Source organism: Mustela lutreola, chromosome 4 (assembly GCF_030435805.1).
Source record: "Mustela lutreola isolate mMusLut2 chromosome 4, mMusLut2.pri, whole genome shotgun sequence".
Classification (NCBI taxonomy): Eukaryota; Metazoa; Chordata; class Mammalia; order Carnivora; family Mustelidae; genus Mustela; species Mustela lutreola.
In genome coordinates, this window is record NC_081293.1 from 169,234,250 (window position 1) to 169,251,368 (window position 17,119).

The 17,119-nt window shown below is 38.1% G+C and overlaps 1 protein-coding gene across 2 annotated transcripts in view; it reads left to right on the forward strand.

Annotated features, from left to right (window-relative positions):
* CAV1 (caveolin 1) overlaps positions 1-15,877 on the forward strand; it is a 36,506-nt gene extending 20,629 nt beyond the window's left edge. For both annotated transcript variants that reach the window (XM_059171648.1, XM_059171649.1), the window contains exon 3: positions 13,646-15,877. In XM_059171648.1, coding sequence (XP_059027631.1) covers positions 13,646-13,987 — 342 coding nt within the window. In that variant the 3' untranslated portion in view covers positions 13,988-15,877. The remainder of the gene's footprint in view (positions 1-13,645) is intronic.
* Positions 15,878-17,119: the final 1,242 nt, after the last annotated feature.

Sequence of the window (17,119 nt, forward strand, 5' to 3'; positions counted from 1 at the left end):
CAAACCCTAGGGTAATTCAAACTCTCTCCTAAGAATAAAAGATGGAGAAACCTGTTGGTTACTTTCAAATGAATGAAAAAGAAAAAGAAGGCAAAAAGGAATTAATCTAAAGCAAAGAGAGTCCCATTACTTCATGTTAGTGTCACTTTCTGACAAATCCAGGAGCTCAGTCAGCTGGGACATTTTTATCCCAAGGGCCTATTTGGTTGCCGTGTGCCTCATGTTTATAATAGACTCTAGAAGGTTGATGCATTTGATAGAGATGACCTACTCCTTCTTGTTTGCATAATGGCAGAATGCAAAATAAGCACTCACCTGCCTGAAATGATTTCAGAAATGCCAAGAGGTTCTCCTTTTCCAATATATCTCCTCCATTCTCCCAACACTATTACTGAAATCCCTGACACTTCCCTCTTCTCCTGGTTGGAGTGGCTGGGCCAGAAGCTCCTGGTTTAGCACTCACCATTGCCCAGGAACTGCCCCAAACATTTTGCATAATTTAAATGTTTTAGTACATGGAACAATCCTGTGAAGTAAGTACTATTTTACCAGTAATTTACAGATGAGAAACTAAGACTGAGCGGCTTAGTAGCTTATGTGAGATAGCATAGCAGAGTTGAGAGTCAAACCAAGCCCTGGTGCTATCAACCAGAGGACAGTACTGCCTCTCAAAAGTAGGGGGCAACACAGTAACTAAACTACTATTATGCCCACTCAGAAATGAATGTCAGATTTTTCAGAGCCTCTCACCTAGCATAGAATGAAGCCTAAGGCAGCCTTTGTTTCTCAAAGTCTTCTCCCAGATTACTTGCATCAAGATGATTCTGAACCACTGATTCAGATGATTCTGAACCACTGATTCAGAATCCAAAGGCCCAAGAATCTGCATTTTAACAAGCATCCCCAGAAACTTCTTGAGTAGACTAATGTTGGATAACCACTGGCCCTACAGAAATGGAGTAAGATATAATGTTATGGTAAATCCAGGAAAACCAGAGAGAGATGACAAGGTAATGGGGACCTGGTAACCAATGGTCAGTCAAATGACCCAGGGATCCTGGCTATAGAGGAGCTTGGTTTCTGGGGAATGAGAGTAATGCTGAGCATGGAGGTTTGGCAGCAGGACAGCCACATCCTTTGACTTGGATCACTTGCTCTGTCCTGGTGAACGTCATTACTTGCTGAGTCAGGAAGGCATGTTCTATCAGTCTGAATGGGAAGCATGGGTACAGGCAAGAAAGAGCAACCAGAGTGTGTGGATTCAGAAATTCCCGTGTGACTCCGTCTGAATGAGCAGGGTTGCATAAACAGAACGAGAATTTTGGTGTGAGGTTAAAGAGATGTAATAGAGGGTGAAGTGAATGAAGATCTGAGAGACACAAATCCTGTATTTGGTCCAGTCATGGATTACAACCTCCCTGAGGTTCAGTCTCATAGTCTGTAAAATAGGGAAGACAACTCCTGTCTTGCCACTCCTCATACACATACAGGATGTGATGTCAACCCAGTGAGGCATATAGTGTTCCAAAACACTATCGTTATTACAAGGTCTCTGTGAAAGTCTGCTGCCTCAGAATATACAGTTGACCCTTGAACTAATGGCACCCTTATGCAGTCAAAAATCCATGTTTAACTTTTGTCTCCCCCAAAACTTAACTACTAAGAGCCTACTGTTGACCAGGAGCTTTACCGATAACACAAGTAGTCGATTAACACATATGTTGATTGTTATATGTATTATGCACTATATTCTTAAAATAAAGTAAGCTAGAGAAAAGACAATGCTATTAAGAAAACCATAAGGGGAGTGCCTGGGTGGCTCAGTGGGTTAAAGCCTCTGCCTTCAGCTCAGGTCATGATCCCAGAGTCTTGGGATCGGGCCCCACATCAGGTTCTCTGCTCTCTCTGCCTGCCTCTCTGCCTGCTTGTGATCTCTGTCTGTCAAATAAATAAACAAAATCTTAAAAAAAAAGAAGAAAACCATAAGGAAGAGAAAACATATTTAAATATATTTACAGTACCGTACTGTATTTATCAGAAAAATCTGTGTATAACTGGGCCCACACAATTCAAACCCATGCTGCTGAAGGGTCAACTGTATCTACCACCCTAATACTCTGCCTTTTTCTCCACCTCTTCTTATGCTCCCTCCAGGAAAGAAAAAGCAGTCAGCTATATTCATTCTGAACTACATATTACTCGTAAGCCTCCTTTCCTGCACTGGGAAAACACACACACATACATACATACATACATACATACATACATACACACACACACACACACACACACACACCCCAGGAAAACGTTGGGGGGAAAAAACAAGTTTATTCCCTCACCCTGTCCATTCCCCACTGGAGTGTTCTGCGGATCCCCTGCTTCCTTTCTGAGAGTTCATCTCACCCTCCTTTTAGGTCAGGATTACACAATTGTATTCAGATCACTGAGGGCAAAACCCAACCAAGCAAAAGAGTCCTTTAATCAATATTTTCTAAATCATCTCTCCTTAAAGGTGAAGACTTCTGAGCTTGAATTGCCCCTTTCTGTGGTGCCCAAGTCACTTAAACAATAACCAACCCTCCACTTCATTTTGATCAGAATGGTCATGGCATTGTAGGGCTTTGGTAAATAAGAACATCATTTGGAACGGGATACAAAAAAAAACAGATAAATAAAAATGCACTTGTGATAGCAGGTAGAGAATTCATAGGAGATAATATGATGGTTAGTGAAATGTTATATATATATGCCTATATCCTTCTGATATACATTTATAGCTCCTTTAAAAAAGTATATTTACTGAAGAAATATTTATTTCTAATTAATGTGTGCATAGTACTATTAGGTATCATGGAAGATACCAAGATGGGTGCAACAGACCCAGACCTCCCTTAAGTCCTAGTTTGATCCAGGCATTTATAGTAAAGTGACCTCTTCTTAGTGGGAAAATGAAAGACAACTTTCCATTCTGATTATGAAGATAACTTAGAACTTTACAAGTTTATAAAGAGAAGTAGATGCGTGAAGTTGGGCACTATAAATGTGAAGTATCATTATTCTGAGGCTTCTGTAATGTTTGGAAGGCAGAAAGAGGAAGGTCAGTCTAAAGGAAGAGACTCAAGGGTCCCAGCTAGAGCCCAGGTCAGAGATGGCAGATTTCCTCTGAATTCCTCCCCTTGCACCCCAACCCTCTCCTCTCACTCAGAGAGGTAGATAAATACCCCCATTTTATCCTCTTCCAGCTTGAAACCCGCATTAGTAACAGACATCTATCTCCCCTCCTCCCCCAGGAAGCAAACCTGTGTTCTTATGCAAGGTGAAGTTGCCTAGTACCTCCCACCCCAAGGCAGCCCAAATCACCTCAGTGTTCCCGCTCCAGGTTTACATTTTTCTTAGGGCTACGTAGGGATCCTCTGGGAATCCAAGTAATTGCAGGCATTCACACAATCCAGGCCTCCTCTTTTTAGTTGGTGCTGCAAGAACATTGCAGTATTTTCCCTCAGTGGTGCTAATTTGGCCCAGTAAACACATGGGTATTGGCCCTTGCCCCTGAGAAAACACACTGACATTAAGGAAAAGTTCCTGTGTTCTGGTAACATTTAATTGTGCTAGTTCTCAACCCTCTCTACGCCCACACATTCATGCACATTTATTCTGTTGACTTCAAAAGCTACTCAACATGTTGGAAATATGTGTGAGAACAGTGAAGGGAGCTTGCAATTAGTCTAAACTTTCTTTCTGGATGACTGGGTTTGGTACATATGTGAACATTTTAGAAGTACATATTTGATATTTTTAAATATACTTTTGCTTATACTGGGTTTAGAATCGAAAATAAATCAGGATTTCTATTGCCAGTTAGTGTGTTTTCATAATAAATAAGTCATTCATCCTTGTCCAATAATACATATTTAATAGGTTTAAATTAGGAAAAGCTTTTCAGAGGGAATTTCCATTCATTATCCACCAACATCCAGATGCCATCCAGCATATGAGGAGCTTCCAGAGAGAAGCAGGAAGCAAACCAGGGCCTCAAGGCATGGAGGGAAAAGAGTAGCACAGACAAAAAGGAGTTCTTACTAGATCCAAAGGTGCAGGCATAACTCTGATTTGGTCTTTTGCATGAGAAAAGAGGAGAAATCTTGTTAAAAATACAGATTCGGGGCACCTGGGTGGCTCAGTGGGTTAAAGCCTCTGCCTTCAGCTCAGGTCATGATCCCAGGGTCCTGGGATCAAGCCCCACATCAGGCTCTCTGCTCAGCAGGGAGCCTGCTTCCTCCTCTCTCTGCTTGCCTCTCTGTCTACTTGTGATCTCTGTCTGTCAAATAAATAAATAAAATATTTAAAAAGTAAAAATAAAAATAAAATTAAAATACAGATTCCCCAGATCCTGTCCCAGAGAATCTGATCTGAGAATAAAATGGGGCTGAGTTTTGCATTTTAACAAGCACCCTCCCCAGCTGATTCCTTTGCCACATGGTCCATTCTGAGAACCCCTAGGAACTGGGACCCCTGTGCTAGTTCACTCATAAGTATTAAGTGCAAGAGTCCATAATTGGTGATGGGCCTTCTATATGGAGCTGGCCCTTAGTCTTTGGTAATATTATAAATCCAAGCCACTTTAAGGTAAATGAATGATTGCACCATAAGTAGCCTAAAACTTTTCTAACATTCTGTTTGACGTGAATTGAAGAAAGTTGAAAATGCTCTTTACTTTTCATATATTTCTGAATTTTTCCCCAAGACTGAAGTCTAGGATATTTATTTTGTTGTTGTTGTTGTTTATGTAAATTCAATGAATTAACATCTAATATATTCTTAGTTTTTGAGGTAGAGGTCAGTGATTCATCAGTCTTATATAATACCCAGTGCTCATTACATCACATTCCCTCCTTAATGTCCATCACCCAGTCACCCCATCCCATCACCTCCCTCCCCTCCAGCAACTTCAGTTTGTTTCCTATGATTAAGAGTCTCTTACAGTTTGTCTCCCTCCCTGATTTCATCTTATTTTATTTTTCCCTCCCTTTTCCTATGATCTTGTTTTGATCCTCAAATTCCACATGTGAGTGAGATCATAATTGTCTTTCTCTGATTGATTTCACTTAGCATAACACCCTCTAGTTCCATCCATGTCATCGCAAATGGCAATATTTCATCCTTTTGATGGCTGAGTAATATTCCTTTATATACACAACACACCACTTCTTTATCCATTCATCTGTCAATGGACATCTGGGCTCATTCCTTAGTTTGACTATTGTGGACACTGCTGCTATAAAGTTAGGGTGCACATGACCCTTCAGATCACTATATTTGTATCTTTGGGGTAAATACCCAGTAGTACAATTGCTGGGTCATAGGGTTGCTCTATTTTCAACTTTTGGAGGAAACTCCATACTGTTTTCCAGAGTGGCTGCACCAGCTTGCATTCCCACCAACTGTATAAGAGGGTTCCACTTTCTCGACATTTTTACCAACATCTGTCATCTGACGGGTGTGAGATAGTATCCCATGGTGATTTTGATTTGTATTTCCCTGATGCTGAGTGATGCTGAGTATTTTTTCATGTGTCTACTGGCCGTTTGTACGTCTTCTCTGGAGAAATGTCAGTTCATGTCTTCTGACCATTTCTTGATTGGATTATTTGTTCTTTGGGTTTGAGTTTGATAAGTTCTTTATAGATTTTTGATACTAGCCCTTTATCTGATAAGACATCTGCAAATGTCTTCTCCCATTCTTTTGGTTGTCTTTTGGTTTTGTCAACTGTTTCCTTTGCTGTGAGAAATGAAGTCCCAATAGTTCATTTTGCCTTTGTTTCCCTTGTCTTTGGAGACATGTGCAATAAGAAGTTGTTGTGGTTGAGGTCACAAAGTTTGCTGGCTGTGTTCTCCTCTAGGATTTTGATGGATTCCTGTCTCACACTGAGGTCTTTCATCCATTTTGAGTCTATTTTTGAGTATGATGTAAAGAAATGGTCCAGTTTCATTTTTCTGCATGTGGATGTCCAATTTTCCCAACACCATTTGTTGAAGAAACTATCTTTTTTTCCATTGGATATTCTTTCCTGCTTTGTCAAAGATTAGTTGACCATAGATTTGAGGGTCCTATTCTGGGTTCTCTATTCTATTCTATTGATCTATGTGTCTGTTTTTGTGCAGTCCCGAGGATTATAGTTTTGTAATAGAGATTGACCAAAATATTTATATACATCCACTGTATATAATTTTCTATAAATGAGAATTGAATTATCTAACAGAGAAGAGAAATGAAATAGAACACAAGAAAAAAATACCTTGAAAAATACCTTGAAAAAAATACCTTTTTTCAATACCTTGAAAAAAAAAAAGAAAATAAGAAATGATAATCAAAATAAAGGTGATTTGTTTGGGGATTGTTTTAATTATTCCTGGTGGCATTAACAAATTACCCCAAAATTCAGTGGCCTGTAACAACAAACGTTTATTATCTTGTGGTATGTCAGAATTCCAAGTGTGGCTTAGCTTAGTAATTCTGGCTCAGGGCCTCTCAAGGCTGCAACCAAGGTATCAGAGCTAGAATCACTTCAAGGCTCAACCGGAAAAGGACCTACTTCCAAGCACACTCACATGGCTGGTAGCAGAATTCAGTTCCTCCCAAGCTGTTGGACCAAGGGCCTCAATTTCTCAATGATTGTTGGCCAGTGCCCTGCCCCGCTCAGTTTCTTATACAGAGACCTCTCCATAAGGCAACTCACAATATGGCACTGGCTTCTAGCAGGGTAAGGAAACGTGAGAGTAAGAAAGGGAGCAAGGCAGATGCCACACTCTTTTGTAACCTAATTTTGGAAGTGACACCCCATCACTCTTGCCATGTTTTATTATTTAGAACCACATCTCTAACTCCAGCCCACAGTGAAGGGGAATATATTACATGGGGCAAGAATACTAGGAAATAGGGGAGAAGGAATCACTGGGAGCCATCTTAGATGTTACTTATCACAAATATGTTTGTCTCTTTCATAGTTAATTTATCATCCTAGTTACGCTTTACTAAAATTAAATGTTAATGTAAAGCAAACATTTTGTGATACAGGTTAGGAGCATATTCTGGGAATAGAGTCTACTAGTGCTAAAAAGATACATTGATGTTAGAAATTGAACTCAGATCTCTAAATGTGGAGATATACAACTACTATGTCAACCAACAGAAAAGACTACTAGTTACTATATCACTTAGGAATGTTTTCTGCTATAGGTAACTGAAAATTTGAATAGCTGTGGCTTAAAAATAAGTGTATATATGTGTTACCCAAGAAGCCCAGAGATGGCCAGCTACTGGCATTGTTTTTATACAAGACCAGTGCTCTAACCCCTGAGCTATGGAGCCTTCCCCTTTGGCATTGTTTTTATAGGTTGACAATGGCAAAAGCAATATCTTTTATATTCTTGGCCTTTAAAACATGCATGTCACCTCCTTGTCACATGATGACTTCCCTACATCAAGGGATTATGTATTCATAATTATGTATTCATAATTAAATTATGTATTCATAATTTAAGCAGGATAAAAGGGAAAAGGGCTAAATCAAGCACCTCTGTCTCTTTTCATAAGGAAGATAAAGTTTTCCTGGAAGTCCCACCCAGCCGACTTCCATTTAGGGAGAACTGAGCCACATGTCTTCCTTAAACAAATCTCTTGCCAAGGAGACTAACACTATCCTAGCACGTGTAAACCAACCTAACTTATCTGTGAGATCAAAGGATTATTTCCATTACCTGAATAAATCAGGATTCTGTGGATGCTGGGCAGACAACACACAAGATTTCAGTAAACACCTTGTATATTGTTAGTTATGTGTTCTATATATCTAATACATTCACAATTTCTACTAAGAGTCTAAAAAGATATTACCACATATAAACAGAATATTCAAGCTTCATATTCTTTGAGATTCTAAATGTACTTTAAATTTTCTACTTCAGAAATAAAATGTCCAGATTTTTAGGACAAAAAAAATGACCCTGAAAACAAACAAAAAGCCCCAAAAACAAAAACAAACAAACAAAAAAATGACACTGTATTTTATTAATCCTGTGCACATATAAAAAATGTTTTAAATATGGTTATGGCATACTTTTAACAAGACGAAACCTTCTTAGATTTATTACCTTAGTAAAGTATTATCAAAACACAAGACAGATTGCTTTTCTTGATGTCTGTTGCTAGATTTTTGTTGATTTATGTTTCTGAAATTATAGCATCATAAGTCAATGCTGCATAAAGGAATTTAATGTCATTTATAAAAATCTAGTAATATAAACTGTTGATTCCTTATAAAGCATCTATTAAGACATAGAAATATCACTGAAATACATTCATGCCTTTGATCTTGAGGTCTGCATAAGGATTCTTGTCAGAAGGGCAACTTGTTCCATGGATTACAGAACAGAAAATCAATTCTTGCAGACACAGGTCAACCTCCTCTGAGGCATCTTATTTTAAGAAAATAAATGACACCTGCGTCTCTTGGTTTTTGTTTTTGTTTTAAATCAAATCTCTAATTATTCTTCTGCTCCAAATCTAAGTGAGCAGATAAAGTTCCTGTCTAGGTAAGACATACTCATTAAGGAGTAAGAGGAATAAGTTCCTGAAGAAATGGGACTCCAGAGTGATAGTTTTAATGAGGGATAAATCAGCCAATGATGGATGTGAACAATGAACACACTGGGGATTGTCAGAGAGAGGCACCATCACTTACTCAGCAATAGCCCTATGGGACCTCTTGAGAGCAAGATGATGTTCAAGTTCCAATGCAAACCTGTCTGTCTTTTGCAGCAGCTACAGCAGCTAGACTGACAGGGGATGTGTAGCAGACAGGAGCAGAAGAGCCCAGTAGAGTTCCTAAGCCTGAATTCTAATCCTGTGTCTGCCATACCTGGGAAGGTACCCTTAGATCCAGTCATCTGACAACCTTGGCCATTAATTTCTAAGGATTCCTTTAGCTTTAAACATCTACGAAAATGCTGAATCAACTGTGCTTTAGGTGATGGGGAATTCTGACCTAACGCTATATGGAATGACTGATTATCTAGCAGAACTCTGTTGAGTTCAGTGCATTACCGATATATATCAAAATGTGAAATGAAGGGGCGCCTGGGTGGCTCAGTGGGCTAAAGCCTCTGCCTTTGGCTCAGGTCATGATCTCAGGGTCCTGGGATCGAGCCCCGCATCGGGCTCTCTGTTCAGCAGGGAGCCTGCTTCCTCCTCTCTCTCTCTGCCTACCTCTCTGCCTACTTGTGATCACTGTCTGTCAAATAAATAAATAAAAATCTTCAGAAAAAAAAAAAAAATGACTTTATAAAAAAAAAAAAAAAATGTGAAATGAAGATTTTTTTTTTAGAATATTCCTTCCTGTTTTCTTCACCCCAGGTAGATATTCAGAAATGTTCATGTTCATACTATAAAAAGGACATTTCTTCTAACTTCAAGTAGGAATAACCTTCAAGTCAATGCCTTAGAAGGTAATGAGAGACTTACAGGAGACCTGAAGATATGATTGGGGTAAATGGAGAAGGGATATGGTAAGAAAGATATAAGTTCCTAAAGATACAGTGTTGAGCACAGAGCTAGACCTAGGCCTGTGAATCAAAAAGTTAGAGTTCTAATTTCAGCTTTTCCACTGGTTCATTTGGGACCTTGAGAATGTCTGGCCCATTTTAAACCTTCTGTGCCTCAGTTTCCTTATCTGCCAGTTAGAGTGAGAGTTCTTAGCTGAGTGCCCAGGATTGTGAGAACACACGGTGCAGAGCCAAGAAAATACAATCAGTACCAAAAATCCAAAACATCCTAGTTACTAGATGTCCTAACTTAAAATGGAAATCCTACCAACAGTAATCCCTTTAATAATTAAAATGGGAATGTTTTAGGAAGCATATCTATGTGGGTCAAAATTAAGCAAGTATGGCTATTATAGGGGCTTATAACCCCAGGTATACAAAAACAAAATGAGCTCACACTTCAGGTTGAACAAGTTTCAGCTTTGCCACTTAGCATTTGTATAACCTTGAGCAATTTTTTAACTTCAAACACCACCCTCATCTATAAAATAGAAATAATGTCATGCATCTCAGAGAATTGTGGTGAAGATTGTTACAGATGGAAATTAGTTCTTTTGAGCCACTGGTGCTTTGTGGTTGATAGTTTCTATTAAAATTCTCAATTAAAAAGCTTAGTCATCCACAGCAAGGAATTTTTAATGCTACTATTTATTGAGCATTTACTATATTGTAATGCTTTATACCCTTGTTAAGCACTTTATATAAATTATGTCCTATACTATTCATAAAAACATACTACTATTACTGTTACAGAAATGGAAGGAGAAAGTAAGCTTTATTTCTGGTTCCAATGTGTTTCCTTTACATGCCTTACTTTCTTTTGCTCAGCTGCATCTAAAGGGCTATACTTTTAGTAATCTCTAGCCATCTTAAATTTTCAGGACTAAAACAGCAACCAACTAACTGAATATATTTATGTAACATGTTATTTTCGTCATGTTTTGTCCACCCCTAGAGACCTGCTCTAAATTTACTTGAAGGCAGTTAAGAATTTCCAATATGTTCGTTGAAAAAATGCATTTATAGTTATGCTTAAAAAAATAAAGTTGTTATCAAGAAATCTCACCCACATCCATATGTCCACAAATCTTCATTAAGGACCAAATTGTATATGTGATATACATAACCTCATTGCAACATTGTCCTTAGAGACCATGTTTTGAGAATTCTTACTATTATAAGAAAAGTAAAATTCAGCAAATTCTTTTTTGTTAATATGGTTTTTAATTCTGAAATAGTAAAATTGTCTTGGAGAAAATTTGAAAAATATTTTTCTAAAGTGATGTGGTATTGAAGAAAGAGTCAGTATCTTTCAGACCAGATTCAAAACTCAAATCCACCTCTTATCTATCTGGACTATTTATTAACATTTCTGAACCTTGAATTTTTCCTGTAAAGTGGGAATAATCTATGAAGAGTTGATGTGAGTTAAATGAGAACAGTGTCTGATCATAATAGCAAGTCAACAAATGTTAGTAACTATCCCTCCCTAGGAAATGCATCTCAAGGCAGGCATAATTCACGTTCTGCTTTGTAAAGAGGTAGGAATACCCTAACTCCAATAATGTGCTCCCTGCCCTCCTTTGATAGTAGACTACCTTTATTTTTTAATAAAAGTGAGGTACCCTCTCCCATTGTGCACTCTGAATGTTCCCATTAAAGGGCATTCATGGACCATGACTGCTCTTCTTTTGTCTGCTCTAGTGTATTACTTTTGGCTTCACCAAATATTTTTACAAAATAAGGTCATCTTATAAAAAAAAAAAAAACACTATTGGGTATCTTGAAATTGGATGAAGAAAAACCACAGGCTTTTATTCTTAATAGCTTTGGGAAAATACAGTGTCAGTACAAAACCCCATAGTGGACAATTAAGTAAAGTGCACAGAAATATCATTAAAGGATTGATCTGACTTGCCACATATTTCATGCAACCTTTTAAAACACACAAGTAAATGTTTTTCTCTGAGTCTAGATCTAAATAGGCAAAGAAAAGAGTTGGAATGACAATAAATCTGTTTAAAAAATGAAGTTAATTATGTAAATAAAGCATATGTAAATAAAATTACAATCATCATGCAAATGAAACATAATAGCAGAAATACCATTTTTTACATATTACCTTATTAAGGCATTGGACAATAGGTCAAGAAACAGAATGTTCTAGAAAATAAACTTTTAATTATTAGTAAGCATCATGTACTTTTTCCAAAAGAGGTTTTATTGTGTTGAATCAAAGGTGGCATCCTGGCACTGAGAAGCTCCACAGTCACCCAAGACCTCATCCCCTAATCCTGAGCTTGCCTGGATTCCTGATGATGTTGGCAGTCATCAACTTGTCTGGATTTCAAACTACATTATATCCCTTCATATAGCTGCCTTTGCCAAGCAGATGAGCTGGTTCTGTCCTACTGTTCTATTGGTAATTTTTTTAATCCCGTGCTTCTGTTGAGATTGTATAAATCCTTCTAGAGAGATAAAAGCTCCTGCGAATTCATTGTTTAGGTAGCAGGTACTGCGTAAGAGAATGCTCTAGGGAAATGTGTCAAGTTTGCATTCTGGTCCCACCACTGCTGTTTGCTTCCTGTTAGCAAGTCACCTTCACCTCTCTGAACTTCTGTATCTTCTTTTGTAAAGGGATAACAACCCACCTTCTCAGATTGGTTTGAAACCCCAGATCATATAGAGACAATGCATGGAGAAGCACTTGGTTACTGTTAACTGCTTTGTACTGCAAATTCATTTATTTGATTACTTCCTTATGGCCACCCAAAGGGACTACTACAGGATTCACTGGTGTGGACCACTGATATTTGTATCTGTCTTTATTCAAAACTTTACTCTGTTCGTTTAATTCAAAAATGAAGCTCTCCTTTAACATGTTTTTAACTGCCTTCCTTTCTAACTTCCTTCTTGCTGTTAATGTCACCTCGGCTTTCCTTAGCTAGCAAATCAGAATCTCAAAGCTCATCTTAGGCTTTTCTCTCTCTCTAATCTTGAAGTAACCAAATCCTGTGGGGTCTTCCTTTAACATCCCTGAAATTCATTCTTTCATTTTCTTTTTCCTGGCCACAATTCCAGTTTGGGCCCGGCACCAAACCTGGGATATAACAACAGTCTCTTTGCCTTGAGTTTCTTTTCTCCAGCCTATACACTGCTGTCAAATTCAGCTTAATAAATGACCACATTGAGTGTGGCTGCATTCCCCCACTCTACTATCTTCAATAGACCTTCCACTGTATGCAAAATAAAATTGAGACTGGCTTCAATCAGTCTTACTAGCTGTGCCCACACAGGTCTCGCTGCCTGTGAGACTCACTGTATCACCCTTCCTTGTTCCTGGGATCTTGCTCACACCATTTCCAAAGTACCCTCTTTCTTCTTCTCCAAATCATACCCCATTTTCCAAGCCCTGCCCAAGTTCCACCACCCCATGAAGACTTCTTGAGTCCTCACAGCTCACAGTGATCTAATTTGCTGAAGAAAATCTACCAGTGGAGTGTTCGAAGAGTCAGCAATCAACTATGCACTAACTACCCCTCAACACTGTTTGTGTAGTTGTGTTGGAATACAATTAGCTTAGGCCATGTCATTTGCATTTCACTGAGCGCCTCATCTATTTATCCATGTTGCCAGGTTTTACTTAAATGCAGGAAGTTTTGTTTTTTTTTTTTTTTAAAGATTTTATTTATTTATTTGACAGAGAGATTACAAGTAGGCAGAGAGGCAGGCAGAGAGAGAGAGGAGGAAGCAGGCTCCCTGCTGAGCAAAGAGCCCGTTAAATACAGGAAGTTTAAAGAAACATGTGGAGAACATGTTAGAAATTCTCCTGGATTCCACCCCCAGAGATGCTGTAAGGAAGGTCCAGGTGAAGCCCAAATACCTGTTTCCAGCAAGTTCAGAGTGATGTTGATGCTGCTGAGTACTTTCAAGCATCTCACACAGAACTCGTACATTAAAGCTAATATGTATTTATGGATACTCAGTAGTGGTTTTTCCTCTTTTCTTCTATTGTAAGCTCACATTCTGTCTCTTCTTCCTTTTAGATTGATTTTGAAGATGTGATAGCAGAACCAGAAGGAACACACAGTTTTGATGGCATCTGGAAGGCCAGCTTCACCACCTTCACTGTGACAAAATACTGGTTTTACCGCTTGCTGTCTGCCCTCTTTGGCATCCCAATGGCACTCATCTGGGGCATTTACTTTGCCATTCTTTCTTTTCTGCACATCTGGGCAGTTGTACCGTGCATTAAGAGTTTCCTGATTGAGATTCAGTGCGTCAGCCGTGTGTATTCCATCTACGTCCACACCTTCTGTGACCCGTTCTTTGAGGCTGTTGGCAAAATATTCAGCAGTATTCGCATCAACATGCAGAAAGAAATATAAATGACATTTTAAGGATAGAAGTATGCCTGATTCTTTTTTTTTTTTTCCTTTCAATTTTCTTGGTGCCAATTTCAAGTTTCAAGTTGCTGGTACAGCAACAGTATATGAATGAATTTTCTTGGTTCAGAACAAAGAAATCACTCAGTTTTCATAACATTATTTGTGTCTTCTGAGCTATTTCATCTATTTTTTTTTGGTGGTCTTGATTTTTTAAACCCATTTAAAATTCTTTTCCTTACATTCTTATTTGCATGTGGACCATTGTTTTATTGGCTGAGATATGGACCTATTGTTGAAAGGTAACTTGAGAGAAATATGAAGAACTGAGGAGGGAAAAAAAAAAAAAAAAGAACAAACAACCTCAAGTGCCTATTCTAAAATGTTGATCATTTTATGGTAAGGGAAGAATTCCTGGCTAAGGCCATTAAGTGTACAGGTATGTGGGCAGGTTTTAAGCAAACTCTTCCCCCACCATCTGAAGCATTAATAGACCATTGCCATTCACTTTAATGATCCAACTGGATCTAGTGATCTTTATCAAGTTAGAAAATATAATCTGCACTCACGTATTCCAACTAATGCCTTACACTTCTTGAAATTTTAACCTGTGATTCTTTATGTGCCTGAATATTTGTTATATAGATAATGAGACCTAAGTGCCTTCCTGTTCTTCACATTTTCCTTTTCAAATAGGGTCCAACTCATCAACTTTCATTAGGTCCAGCAGCCTTCCTGAAGACCAAAATTAGAAAACCCATTCTCCATGCTCCTTTCTAACTCTCAGAAACAGAGTTGGATGAAGTTCACGTCTGCACTTGATTACGCAGCATCTTTATCTATATCAAGTATGGTGTACATCAACCCCATGAAACAAATTAAGGTGGACAAATGGGACTGAGCCCTCTCTGGGCTGGCAGGAGTGGAAGCCAACTTTCCCTGCCTCTCATCAGCTGAATGAGGTCAGCATGTCTATTCAGCTTCGTTTATTTTCAAGAATAATCACGCTTTCCTGACTCCAAACTAATCCATCACTGGGGTGGTTTAGTGGCTGAACATTGTGTTCCCTTTTCAGCTGATCAGTGGGCCTCCGGGGAAGGGCTCATAAAATGGAGGCCATTGTGAGACTGTCAGAGTTGTTGCAAATGTGACCCCCTTCAAAGTAAAGCACTTGTAATTGTCTGTTATGCTGTGATACACAGCCCCTCCCCCTGCCAGGAGCTTTGGACCTAATCCAAGCATCACTTTGCTCAGAAAGAAGATGGGGAGGAGGCAGTAATAAAAGATTGAGGTAATTTTGCTGGAATAAATTCAAATTCTTCTGAACTCAAACTGAGGAATTTCACCTGTAAACCTGAGTCATACAGAAAGCTGCCTGGTACATCTAAAAGCTTTTTATTCCTCCTGCTCATATTAAGAGTCTGACCTTGGGGACATTACTTTTAACCTTCAGTTATATGCTTTTATTTTTATTTTCATACACCTATTGGAACTCTGCTTGATTTTATTTTTCATCTATTCTAGATTTCCTGACACTTTAATTATCAACCTGTTACCTACGTTTAAGTTTTGCATTTAAAACAGACACTGGCATGGACATAGTTTTACTTTTAAACTGTGTACATAACTGAAAATATAGTATATTTGCATACTTCATAAGTGTAAAGATATTTTTATCTTTATATGAGGAAAATCACTTGGGAAATTGCTGTGTGATTCAATCTGTAAACTGTGTATCCCAAGACATGTCTGTTCTATTCCCTCATGCAAATCAATTGCTGGTCCAAAAGATTGCTGAAATTTTATACGCTTACTGATATATTTTACACTTTTTTATCTTGCATGTCCTGTAAAGGTTACAACCCTGCACAATAAAAATGTTTAACAGTTCAACAGTCAGCTTCATTATTTTACCCCAGAACTGGTGTGTATGTCAGTGTCTGTGTTTGTGTGTGGTAAGCACGTACATAGTATCTGTATGCGGTTGTGGGAGGTAATGGTCTTACACTTGTCAGTTATTGCAAAGTGGGATTAGGTGTGATCTTTGTTCTAAGGCCATCACCATGCATGTTACCTCAGATAAAAGTTATAATTAATAAGAATTTATTTAACAGTTTACCCAATGCTTTATTTAAGTTTTTATTTAAATTCCAATAAGTTAATATACAATGTAATTTTAGTTTCAGGTGTATGGCACAGTGATTTACACCTGCATATAACACCCAGTGTTAATCACAACAAGTGCACTCCTTAATCTCCATCATCTATATAATCTATTTCCCCAACCACCCTATGTGTCATCTAATTTGAGCCCCCAACAACTTTGTGTGATGGATATTAATATTCTCATTTGGTAAGGGACACATCCAGGGGCTAATGCTTTGAAATTTGCTATGTCTTAACTGGGATTTTTTTTTTTTAAGAGGTGTATTTCAGTCACAGTTTATTTTTGGCCTTGGCTAAGCTTACATTCAGAACTTCTGTATTAGTCAGGGTTCTAGAGAGAAGCAGAACCAATAAGAAATATATTGATTCTTCATATTTGAAAATATACTGGTATATATAAATAATATTAAAAGCTATATAAAGACATATACATATAGATAAGGAGATTTATTTTAAGAAATTGGTTCACATGATTTATGGGGACTAACAAGTCTTGAATATGCAGGGTGAGTTGACAAGCTGGAGACCCAGGAGAGTGTCAATGGTGTAATTCCTGTTTTAAAGCTGCTGGCAAGCTCAAGACCCAGGAAAAGCTGCTATTTTAGTTCACGTCCAAAGGCAGTGAAGAAACTAATGTCTCAGTTTGAAGGCAGTCAAACAGAAGGAGGGGAGCCTGCTTCCCCCTCTCTCTCTGCCTGCGCCTCTCTGCCTACTTGTGATCTCTCTCAAATAACTAAATAAATTATTTTTAAAAAAAATAGTGTCATGAAGAAAGTCACTAAACACATTCTGATATAAATTACAGCATTACCAACAACATACACATCATTTGTTCTTCTCTTCCACTTTATTTCTCCATGATTTTTTCTTCCCATCAAAACTTTCCCTACTGTACCCATTTATACATTTTGATATGTCAAAATATGAGTTTCACCAAGGAAAATTTTAGCAAAAAACTATCATGGATAT